The sequence below is a fragment of the Mandrillus leucophaeus genome, unplaced genomic scaffold (assembly GCF_000951045.1).
Source record: "Mandrillus leucophaeus isolate KB7577 unplaced genomic scaffold, Mleu.le_1.0 Scaffold59, whole genome shotgun sequence".
Lineage (NCBI taxonomy): Eukaryota > Metazoa > Chordata > Mammalia > Primates > Cercopithecidae > Mandrillus > Mandrillus leucophaeus.
In genome coordinates this window covers 3,071,757-3,083,874 of record NW_012106363.1, presented here as the reverse complement: position 1 = coordinate 3,083,874, position 12,118 = coordinate 3,071,757, and the positions used below count along the sequence as shown (strand labels likewise).

The 12,118-nt window shown below is 52.6% G+C and overlaps 1 protein-coding gene across 1 annotated transcript in view; it reads left to right on the top strand.

The window, feature by feature from the left end:
• Positions 1–12,118, top strand: part of ABCC3 (ATP-binding cassette, sub-family C (CFTR/MRP), member 3) — a 33,528-nt gene that overhangs the window by 17,162 nt on the left and 4,248 nt on the right. The window contains exons 16-25 of the mRNA XM_011999245.1: positions 390–504; positions 659–803; positions 911–1,118; positions 1,306–1,616; positions 2,768–2,967; positions 3,117–3,243; positions 4,753–4,854; positions 8,605–8,751; positions 8,941–9,099; positions 9,693–9,859. Coding sequence (XP_011854635.1) covers positions 390–504; positions 659–803; positions 911–1,118; positions 1,306–1,616; positions 2,768–2,967; positions 3,117–3,243; positions 4,753–4,854; positions 8,605–8,751; positions 8,941–9,099; positions 9,693–9,859 — 1,681 coding nt within the window. The remainder of the gene's footprint in view (positions 1–389; positions 505–658; positions 804–910; positions 1,119–1,305; positions 1,617–2,767; positions 2,968–3,116; positions 3,244–4,752; positions 4,855–8,604; positions 8,752–8,940; positions 9,100–9,692; positions 9,860–12,118) is intronic.

Below are 12,118 nucleotides of genomic sequence, written 5' to 3'. Positions count from 1 at the left end.
GTAATTTTAGTAGAGACGGGGTTTCACCATGTTGGCCAGGCTGGTCTGAATCTCCTGACCTCGTGAGCTGCCTGCCTCAGCCTCCTCAAGTGCTGGGATTAGAGGCGTGAACCACCACACCCAGCCAAGGACATGGGTTTTAAGCTCAGCCAGTCTGACTCCAGAGCCCAAGTTCCTAACCCTTGTATTTGAGTCCCTTTCTCCATAATTTGTGAAGAGAAGTTTTTCTTGTTGCCTAACCCAAGTCTTTCTTGTTGCCCTTTCAATCCCCCTCATTTTATTTTCATGCTTGTCCATTGAGCCCCTTTCATTAGAGTGGGGAATGGGAGATGCCAGGGGCGTGCAGGGAGAACTAGCTGAACTCTCTCCTTCCTCCAACCCCACTGCAGCGCTGGAAGGTGCGGAGGATAATGAGGCACTGCTGATTGAAGACACACTCAGCAACCACACGGATCTGACAGACAGTGATCCAGTCACCTATGCGGTCCAGAAGCAGTTTATGAGGTGAGCTCCTGAGAGCCCCCAGCCCTCCAGGAGGCTGTATCGGGGCTCCCCAAGCCCTGCCAGGTGGGGTACAGGTTTCTCCCTGACACTCCCAGCCTCTGTCCTGGGGGGTGCCTGAGGCCCCCTCCCTGGGCCTGACCAGCTGCCTCCACAGACAGCTGAGTGCCCTGTCATCGGATGGGGAGGGACAGGGTCAGCCTGCACCCCGGAGGCGCCTGGGTCCATCAGAGAAGGTGCGGGTGACAGAGGCGAAGGCAGATGGGGTACTGACCCAGAAGGAGAAAGCAGAGATTGGCACTGTGAGTCGGTGGGGCAAGAGGGGCTGGAGGGGATGGACAGGCAGGCCCCAGCAGCCCCAGGGTTTATGGAGTCTCCTGTCCCTGACTGCCATGGCTGCTCCCTATAGGTGGAGCTGAGTGTGTTCCGGGATTATGCCAAGGCTGTGGGGCTCTGTACCACACTGGCCATTTGTCTCCTGTATGTGGGCCAAAGTGCGGCTGCCATTGGAGCCAATGTGTGGCTCAGTGCCTGGACGAATGATGCCATGGTGGACAATAGACAGAACAACACTTCCCTGAGGCTGGGCGTCTATGCCGCCTTAGGAATTCTGCAAGGTGAGCCTGCGGGAGTGTCCAGAAGGGGCTCCAATATCCCTTCTTCTCTGGGCTGCCAGGCGCCCCAAACCATGCCCTTGCATCCAAGCCCCCCTAACCCACTCTGGTCAACCCATGTCTCTGATTCTACCCCTTCGTGCCCGCTCAATAGTCCAGGTGAGCCAGTGCCCTCTGCCTTCTCCAACAGGGCTCCTAGTGATGCTGTCAGCCATGGCCATGGCAGCGGGTGGCATCCAGGCTGCCCGTGTGTTGCACCAGGCACTGCTGCACAACAAGATACGCTCGCCACAGTCCTTCTTTGACACCACACCCTCAGGCCGCATCCTGAACCGCTTCTCCAAGGACATCTACATCATTGATGAACTTCTGGCCCCTGTCATCCTCATGCTGCTCAATTCCTTCTTCAATGCCATCTCCACTCTTGTGGTCATTGTGGCCAGCACGCCGCTCTTTACTGTGGTCATCCTGCCCTTGGCTGTGCTCTACACTTTGGTGCAGGTGTGGGGTGGGCGTGATTCCAGTGTGGGTGTGGTGCTGGTGTGGGGCGGGGCATCCACATGGGCGGGGGCAACAGGGTTGGGACGCTTCAGGCCACCAGCATTACAGGGTTTTGTTAGGGGCAGTCATTGCTTAACATTTATGTTAGGGGAGCCATTACTTAACCTCTTTGAAACTCATTTGCCTCACCTGTAAAATAGAATGACTCATAGACCTTCCTCATGGAGCTGGTGAGAGAATAAAATGAAATAGTTATACATTGTAGCTGGCACTGGGACTTTCCTGTTGGCTTTTTTTTTTCTTTTTTTTGAGATGGAGTCTCGCTCTGTCGCTCAGGCTGGAGTGCAGCTGCACAATCTCGGCTCACTGCAATCTCCGCCTCCCAGGTTCAAGCAATTCTCCTGTTTCAGCCTCCCAAGTAGCTGGGATTACAGGCACGCACCACCACGCCCAGCTAATTTTTGTAGTTTTAGTAGAGATGGAGTTTTTTTATGTTGGCCAGGCTAGTCTTGAACTCCTGACCTCAAGTGAATCCGCCCACCTCAGCCTCATGAAGTGTTGGGATTACAGGTGGGAGCCACCATGCCTGGCCTTTCTGTTGGCTGTTTTTTTTGATGAAACATTGTCAACAGTTTGGGACACATTATCCTTTCCTTCCTTTTACACATGTCTAAACATACGTGTATGCATGTGTTTAACATAGACGAGGTGATACAGCTACTGTAAAAGGCCTTTGCAGACACTGAACTCCTGTTCTGTAATGAATTAGTCAGTTGCCAGGGACAGATGCTCAACACCTGGGTACAGCGACCATGCTGTAGGCTGTGCTCTGTGCTGGGCTAGGGGAGCATCAGATAGAGATCCTGTATAGTCCTGGATATACAGGACTATAGGCCACGGAGGAGAGGATGGAAACTGGAGGCAGAGCAGTGTTGTGTGGGGTTGAAGCAGAGACGGTCAGAGGGAAGGCGTGAATGACACATCAAGGCCGCAAGTCTTGGGTCCTTGGAAGTGGGGGAAGACAGTGATGTCTCGTGGTGGGAGTGAGGCTGGCTGGGAGGACTCATCTGAAAATGGATGAGTTCAGAGACAGGCAGGACTGAGTTGGGGATTCCATGGCCCTGACCCCAAACTCCTTCTCCCTCCATCAGCGCTTCTATGTAGCCACATCACGGCAACTGAAGCGGCTGGAATCAGTCAGCCGCTCACCTATCTACTCCCACTTTTCGGAGACAGTGACTGGTGCCAGTGTCATCCGGGCCTACAACCGCAGCCGGGACTTTGAGGCCATCAGTGATACTAAGGTGGATGCCAACCAGAAAAGCTGCTACCCCTACATCATCTCCAACCGGTCAGAAGCCGCCTCCCTCACTCCCTGCTCCTCCAGGAATTCCCAGCAGGCTCTCTGGTGTTCAGCATCCTTGTCCCTCCTTTCCTCTAAGCAGAAAACTGGCCCCTCCCTGCCCCTGCCCCATTTCCTCCTCATCTGATCCCTCACAGGTGGCTGAGCGTCGGAGTGGAGTTTGTGGGGAACTGTGTGGTGCTCTTTGCTGCACTATTTGCTGTCATTGGGAGGAGCAGCCTGAACCCGGGGCTGGTGGGCCTTTCCGTGTCCTACTCCTTGCAGGTATGAATGACCTGGACCCCATGGCAGGGCCACCAGTGGGACAGATACCACACAGGTGTTCCAGGCATCTCCCGAGTTCCCCTCCCTGCTCAGTATGGGCACCAGCCACAGGGTCTGCTCTCAGGGACTGTGTGAGAAAAAAAAAGAAAAAAGAAAAAAAAATCACTGAGTTGACAAGTTTATAACCACACACAACAGCTGGATGTTCCTACTTTCCTTCCCCAAGAAGCCCATGTTCTCACATTCAGAAATAATTCTTTTGAATAATCTCTGTCCTCAAACCCCACATCTCCCTCCTGCTCAGCCGTCGACCTTGCCTGACACCTCATACTCCAGCTGGAGAGACCCCCAGCAGCAGGCCATCGTGCTTCAGGCTAAGCAGGTCTTTGTGGCTGGAGAAACAAAAGGTTTTAAAAGCCCAGAACGAGGACTGGCCGCAGTGACTCACACCTGTAATCCCAGCACTTTGGGAGGCTGAGATGGGTGGATCACCTGAGGCCAGGAGTTCCAGACCAGCCTGGCCAACATGGTGAAACCTCATCTTTACCTAAATACAAAAATTAGCCAGCCATGGTGGCAGGCATCTGTAATCCCAGCTACTCGGGAGGCTGAGGCAGGAGAATCGCTTGAACCTGGGAGGCAGAGGTTGCAGTGAGCCAAGATCATGCCACTGTACTCCAGCCTGGGTGACAGAGCGAGACTCCATCTCAAGAGAAAAAAAAAAAAAAAAAAAGTGCAGAGGAGTTTTCTTGCTTTGGGGTGTTGTAGAAATGATCTTGGAGCTTAGCCCCAAAGGACAAACAGAATTTGTCTTGTCTCTGGGCAAGTTGTAGGCTCATGTGACAGGTCAGGACAGTGTAGGGCTGGCATACCCCTCACATTCACAAGCTTGCAGAGAAAGTACACAGACAAGGTGACTGAAGCCTGGGTTGCAGGTCAGGCAGGTCATCCTGATGCCAGCTTGTACTGTCAAAGAGTCACCTAAATGCAAATGGAATTTTTGCAAAGCAGATCACATTGTTAATACCTCAGGTGGCTCAAATCTTGAACGCGCTGGCAAACAAAAAGCAATCCAGAAAGGTCAGTTTTCACAAGCGTCAGTGTGCATATGAATCAACTTGTTAAAATGTACATTTTGATTCAGTAGACCTAGGATGGGGCTCAGGACTTTGCATTTTGATCAAGACTCCTTGGTACGCAAAGTGTGGCCCATGGGCCAGTTGCATCAGCGTTCTCTGGGCGCTTGTTAGAAATGAAGAATCTCAGGTCCCAACTCCCACCTCAGACTATGGAATCCGGCGTTGCATTTTAACAAGATTCTCTGGGAAGTCTTATACATATTAAAGTTTGAGAAACAGCAGACGAGGTGGTCCTTGGTTAATTCTGCACTGTCATCCATGGGCTAGGATCCCATTGATGGGCACATGATCCAGGAGTCTGAACTCCTCCCAAAGCCATTGTGGTGGGGAGGGGAGATCACCACACCTATAACCCGGTCTCTTTGGCCAGGTGACATTTGCTCTGAATTGGATGATACGAATGATGTCAGATTTGGAGTCTAACATCGTGGCTGTGGAGAGGGTCAAGGAGTACTCCAAGACAGAGACAGAGGTGGGTACTGGGATGAGCCTGGGACAGGGGGAATCTGAAGTAGCTGGGGAAGAAAGCTTGGTGGCCTTCCCTCCCTAAACCTCAGGGCCAGCTGTGTATGCGACTCTTCATTCATTTATCCATTCACTCCTTACTGAGCATCAACCACCGCTCTGTGCTAGGAGGTGCAGAGAGATCAGAGTTGAGCAAGACGGTGTTTGCCCTCAGGTGATTCTGATTTATGGGAGGGGTAAGACCTATTGCAGGGCTTTGCAATGGATGACCAGAGCTCTGGTGTGGTGCACCCGGAGTGGGCAGATGAGGGAGATCCTTCGGCTAGGGTGACCAGGGCAGATGAGCTTAGATGAGAAGGATGGACAGGCCTTGATAGACTAGGTAAGATGGTGGGGTGGGCAGTGGGAAGGTGAGCATTCCAGCCAAACAGACCAGCCTGGGCAAAGTGGAGGTGGGGCAGCATGCCCTTTGTTGGGGAAAAGGAGTTGTCCCCTACTAGGGGTTCTAGACTTTTCTCCACTGCCCCCTCTCATGGTCACACCTCAGACCTCTTCATGCCCAGAAACTGTAGCATCGGTGTCAAGTATCCCAACTTTGGCCCATGCTCCTATCCCTCCTTGTTCTCATGTTCCAAGTCCCCCTCTGTCACAGCAGTCTGCCTTCACTGGGATCCCCAATCCCATGACCCCCCTTTGTGTCTCTGTCCATCAGCTTCTCTGCCTTCACCTCCCTCCCCGGCCAGCCTAGAGTCTATGCTCCACCAACACAAATGCTCTCACCTGCCTCACCCTTCTCTCTCAGTTGTACTCACCTCCAAAACCCCACCCCCGCTGAGCCCACCAATCTGCCTTCTTCAAGCCTGCACCGAGCACTCAAAACCTTGCAGGAGACCAGGTGCAGTGGCTCATGCCTGTAATCCCAGCACTTGGGGAGGCCAAGGCGGATGGATCACTTGAGGTCAGGAGTTCAAAACCAGACTGGCCAACATGGTGAAACCCCATCTCTACTAAAAATACAAAAAAATAGCCAGGCGTGGTGGTACATACCTGTATTCCCAGCTACTTGGGAGTCTGAGGCAGGAGAATCACTTGAACCCAGGCGGTGGAGGTTGCAGTGAGCCAAGATTGCGCCACTACACCCCAGCCTGGATGACAAGAGTGAGACTCTGTCTAAAAAAAAAAAAAAAAAAAAAAGCCTTGCAGGAGAAAAATCACTGAGTTGACAAGTATATAACCACACACCACGGCTGCATTTCCTACTTTGCTTCCCCAAGAAGCCCGTGTTCTCACGTTCAGAAAAACATCTTTTGAATAATCTCTGTCCTCAAACCCCACATCTCCTTCCTGCTCAGCCGTCGACCTTTCCTGACACCTCCATGAAAAAGTAGGTTCTAAGATGTGAACTCCCTCAACCTTCCTGCCGCTCGGTCTTTAAATCCGCCTGTGTCTCCTTCACTGTCATCTTCTTTTCACTTTTAGCAGGAATCATCCCTTCCTGTTTCAAAGTCCAGCCCCTCCATTTCTTCCCATGGCTGCTTAAGGACCTGGCTTCCTCAGTCCCACCCTCCATCTCCCGTCATTCTTGCTCCCTCTGTTGGACGCTTCCCATCCACATGCAAAAATATTCCATCGCATCTTCCATTCCAGACACACACGCAAACCCTCCCCCCTGCACTCCACTGCCCCATTTCTCTGTTCTCCTCTGTCGTGAAGCGTGGTTTAAAGTATGGTCTCCACAAGCTCCATCCACTTCCTCATCAGCCTTGATCTCATCTGCCTCCTGCAGTCCTCTTTCTGGCCCTCGCTCCACAGAGACAGCTCCTCCAGTGACCTTCCTGGTTCCAAATCCAGGGGATGTTTTTCTGTTCTCATCTAATTCAACCTCTTAGCAACGTCCCAATAAAATGACCTCTCCCTTCTTCTTGGAGTCCTTGTGGATTCTGTGGCCTGCATTGCACCTGCCAGTCCGCCTGCCTGACCCCAGCCTGGCTTCCCCAGGCATCACCCTCCAGCCCTTCACCCCTCACTCTCTGGGAGCTTCCAGTTCCCCCGCTTCATGTCTAGCAGCCCCGTTACTGCAGGCATACCCGTGCTCCTGTCTCTGTATCCTATACATGTCTGCCCTCCACCCCACAGCCCGTTCTCTTCTCCAGTGCCTCCTCGCGAGACCAGTCTGCGCCTGCTGCTCTGCTTTTTCACCTCTGGCCACGAGGAGAACCTGCCTCGAAGCAGGGCTGGCTCCACGGGAACATAGCCTGAGCAGTCGCAGGGTCTCCACTCCCAGAAGAGCTGCGCGTTTAGAGTAATGCTCTGCCGTCAGCGCCTTGACATTCTCCATCATTCTTCAACAAGAAGCCTCAGGTTTTCATTTTGCACTGGGCCTCCCAAGTTATGTAGCCAGTCCTATCTCAAAGCCACCATCATCTTATGCCCTGCTAGTCTATTCTGCTTGTAGCAGCCAAGAGATTAAAAAAAAAAAAAAAAAATCAGATCACGTCATTCTCTGTGTACAGCCCTCTAATGGCTTTGCATCTTAATCAGAGTTAAAAAAAAAAAAAAAAAAAAAAAAACCAAAAAAAAACCATAGTGCTTACAATGGCCTGCAAGGCCCTACATGATGGGGCCACCACTGCCTCAGCCTCTTACCTCTCGCCTTTGCTGCTGTGCTCCAGAACACACCTAGAGCCATTTATGCCTGCTGTTTCCTCTGCCCGGCATGCCCTCCCTCCTGATATCCACTTGGCTTCTTCCCTCACCTCCTTCAGGTCTTTACTACAGTCTTTGCCTCCTCCAGGAAGCCTTCCCTGACCACCTTGGATAAAGCAGCAACACTAAGCACTTCTTGGCCCCTAGCACTCATCACTTCTTACATTGTATAGATTTGCTTATCTGTTTGTTGATTATATGCCTCCCTCTACTAGAACGTAAGTCTCATGAGGGTGAGGACTGTTTCAATGGGGATACCATTGTATCCCCACTGCCTGGCACTGGGCTGCCACCCTGTAACAATGAATGGGTAAAGGTAATAAGAGGGGGAGTTAGGGCAGGCAGGGAGGGCACTTCAAGGAATATAAGGTGTGGCACAGTGGCTCACACCTGTATTCCCAGGACTTTGGGAATCCTCCTAGGCAAGAGGATCCCTGGAGGCTAGGAGTTCGAGACCAGTCTGGTCAACACAGCAAGATACAGTCTCTTCAGCGTTTCTCTTTAAAACATTAGCCAGGTATGCTGACACAGGCCTGTAGTCCTAGCTACTCAGGAGGCTGAGGCAGGAGGATGGCTTGAGCCCAGGAAGTCAAGGTTGCAGTGAGCTGTGATCGCACCACTGCACTCCAGCCTGAGTGACAGAATAAGGACTTGTCACAGAACAAAACAAGTTAGCCAGGCATGGTGGCATGTGCCTGTTGTAGTCCTAGCTACTAGGGAGGCTGAGGGAGGAGAATCACTGGAACCCAGGAGTTCAAGGCTGCAATGAACCACGATTGAGACCCTGTCTCTCAAAAATTAAAAAAGGAACACAGGCAAGCAGGGAGACTGGGAGGGGAAGGACAGGGGAGTGTTGGAGTAGATTTGTGGAGAATAAAGTTAGAGGGATAAAGGGGTCATTGAATACAAGGCTGAGCTATAGGGGTGCCAAGGACCCTCCCAGGGACCATAGTGGGGGAGGATTGAGGGGTCTTGGGGGAGAGAGACTGAAAGGTGAGAGAGGGCTGCACTGGGCAGGAGCTAATGCAACCCCATCTGCCCCTCCTGCCAGGCACCCTGGGTGGTGGAAGGCAGCCGCCCTCCCAAAGGTTGGCCCCTACGTGGGGAGGTGGAGTTCCGGAATTATTCTGTGCGCTACCGGCCAGGCCTAGATCTGGTACTGAGAGACCTGAGTCTGCAAGTGCACGGTGGCGAGAAGGTACGTGTGTGATGGGCGGACCTGCATGTGTTCGTGCCTGTGGACGTGGCCACAGCCCTTGTGGGGGGCTTGGGTCTTTTGAGAGAGCAAGTGCTCCAGTCAGATGTTTGTTCGACCTCCAGGGGAGTCCTGGAGATGCGCCTGTGACCTCTCAGCTTGCCCCTGAGAGCCCTTTTCCTTCCCGTCCAGGTGGGGATTGTGGGCCGCACTGGGGCTGGCAAGTCCTCCATGACCCTCTGCCTGTTCCGCATCCTGGAGGCGGCAAAGGGTGAAATCCTCATCGACGGCCTCAATGTGGCAGACATCGGCCTCCATGACCTGCGCTCTCAGCTGACCATCATCCCGCAGGTACGAGCCTGGCATGGACTGGCCACACTCACCAACGGCCCTGGGGGCAGGCCCCACCCTGTTCTGTAGCTTGAGGATGGAGACTGGGACCCCAGTATCAGAGGCTTCAGCAGGTGGGGAGGGACAGACAGCACAGAGCAGAGCCACCAATGAGCCACCCCCAGATCTGGAAAGCTCAGACTTGCTCTGCCCAGTCAGGCCCTGTCCTTTGACCTCCTGGGCCAGCACACGGGGACGGACCCCTCCAAGAACCCCATCCCCTGAGACTCTGTCCCGGTCTCTTTACCAGCTCTAATTACATTTCACTGTTTCTGTCTTCTCTGGGATGTTTTTTTTATGCCGAGTGGACACTCTGGAGTCAGATTAGTGGATCTGGTTCCCGCCTCAGCAGAGGTCTTCCTGATTGGCAAAGCTGAGGTTTATCACTCCCCCACAGGCAATTTTCTATCTCTTTGGCCATTGTCTCCTCTGGGGAGCTGGGGACAGAGTAGGAGTGCTGCCACCTTAATCCCTCTCTTCCTCCCTGGACCTGGGGCCCATGGCTCCTTATAGTGCCTAAGCTGCCTGCCTCTGAGGCCACGTTGTATCCCCAGGACCCCATCCTGTTCTCGGGGACCCTGCGCATGAACCTGGACCCCTTTGGCAGATACTCAGAGGAAGACATTTGGCAGGCCTTGGAGCTGTCCCACCTGCACATGTTTGTGAGCTCCCAGCCGGCAGGCCTGGACTTCCAGTGCTCTGAGGGCGGGGAGAATCTCAGGTAAACGCTGGGAGTGGAGAGGTCAGGAACTGCAGCCCTCCCCGGGGAACCCTGGCAGATGCTGGGAAACCTGACACCAATGACACAGAGATGAGGCCAGCCAGGATGTACACAGGGCTGTCCTTTTGTATTGAGCATATTCTGTGTGCCCGGCACGGTGTATTGTCCCGCCGACTCCTCACACAAGCCCCAGCGGTGGTCCGTGATCCCACTTCACCGATCAGGAAACTGAGGCTCAGAGATGGTAAACCTAAGTTGCACAGCTGGGAGAAGGCAGGTCTGGGATTTGAACCAGCTCTGGGAGAACCAGTTCAGGGAGGTTGTCGAGGCTGTGCTTGGGCTGGGGAGCATGGTTCTGGATGGAACCCATGGAGCAGGTGAGAAGAAGCCCTTTTCCCTCCAGAGCTTTCTTACAGCCCCAGATTTTATGTCCTCAGCCACTGGGCTATGCATCGGAGGGGCCAGTAGTCACCTCTTACTGAGTCTAAAGGTTGGAGATACCTATACCTGTGCTAGCTGTGTGATTTGGGGCAAGTTGCTTAACCTCTCTGTGCCTGCTTTTCTTTCACTCTAAAAGGCAGATAATAACAGTCCATACTTCTGCATTATGCTGCCCAATAAAAACAATGCAAGCCATGCATACATAACTAATGTTTTTTTCTCATAGCCACACTTTTTAAAAAGGAAAAGCAAGTGAAATAAACTATAATACTATATTTTATTTAGCCCAGTATATCTAAAATATTATTTCAACACATTATTGATATAAAAGTATTAGAAATATTTTGCGTTTTTTTCATACAAGTTTGAAATCCAGTGTGTATTTCACATTTACAGAATGTCTCAATTTGGACTAGTCACATTTCAAGTGCTAATAGCCACATGGGGCCAGTGGCTACCATCTGGACAGAGCAGTGTTAGGGTCAGTGTGATGACAGGAAAAGCGCTTCGCTTGGATGCGCTCCTGTGAAATGTCAGCTCTTCCCCTCCTCCCTTCCCTCCCTCTTCTCCTCCTCCTCCTCCCTATTTTCATTTTTATATTCAGTCCATACTCATGCAGCCTCCCCAGACCTCAAAAACTAAAACAAGGCCGGGCACAGTGGCTCACGCCTGTAATCCCAGCACTTTGGGAGGCCAAGGCAGGCGGATCACTTGAGGGCAGGAGTTCAAGACCAGCCTGGCCAACATGGTGAAACCCTGTCTCTACTAAACACACAGAAATTAGCCAGGTGTGGTGGTGGGCACCAGCTATTCGAGACGCCGAGGCAGGAGAATCGCTTGAACCTTGGAGGCAAAGGTTGCAGTGAGCCAAGATCTTGCCACTGCACTCTAGTCTAGGCGACCGAGCAAGACTTGGTCTCAAGAAAAAAATAAACAAAACTTTACATTTGCCCAGCACTGAACAATATTGAAAGCACTCTGGCCTCCGTTTTCTCCTTTAATCTTTACCGTGGTCCTGTGGGCCAGAAACGAGGCTCCACAGTTTGAAATGATTTCCCCGCAGCAGCTCAGCTGGTAAGAGGCAGAGCGGGGACTCTGGCTCTGTCCCAAACCTTTCTTTGCTGTATCAGTCACCTCCCTCACCTGGACAACTGGTGGGACTCCCTTGCCACCCAGGCAGCCCTTAAGACTAAATGGGCATCGTAACTGGCTCTCACTTACATAACCACGTGGGGGTGGCTGGTGGACAAACATGGTCTCTCCAGACCCTGTGCCCCATGACTATCTCTTGCTTGATCCATTCTTCTCACCTGCTTGCTCTTAACACTTCCCCCAGAGCATGCCCCACCCTGACACGTGCCAGGATCAGAGACAGAAAGCAGCTCCCCTCCTCCCTCACTGAGCTTGTAGCCACTTTAAGTATAACCTGTGTCCTGTGCCAGTTCCACCGTAAATCAGCCCTGAGTTCTATCCGGCGGCTCATTCTGCTGCCAAAACCTTCATTAGTTGCGGGAATGGGCCAGGGAAAGAGGCTGGACTTTACTCCGGCTGTGGTGACTCACGCCTTTGGGAAGGGCTGAGGTATTTGTCCTTGGATGTGCGGATGCTGCGGCCTCTGTGGTTGGGAACACAGCCTCATTTTGTCTGCTGGCTCTGGCTTCCACGGCAGGAGGCTGAAGGCGTGTGTCCTGCCCCTCCTTTACCTCCTCAGTGACCAGACACAAAGAGTCCCCGTGTCTTCCGCTGCCCTGCCCTTTTCTTGTCCCTGAAGCAGAGCCCTGGTCTGTATCCCCTATGGGGTGGGAGGTGACTGCCTGA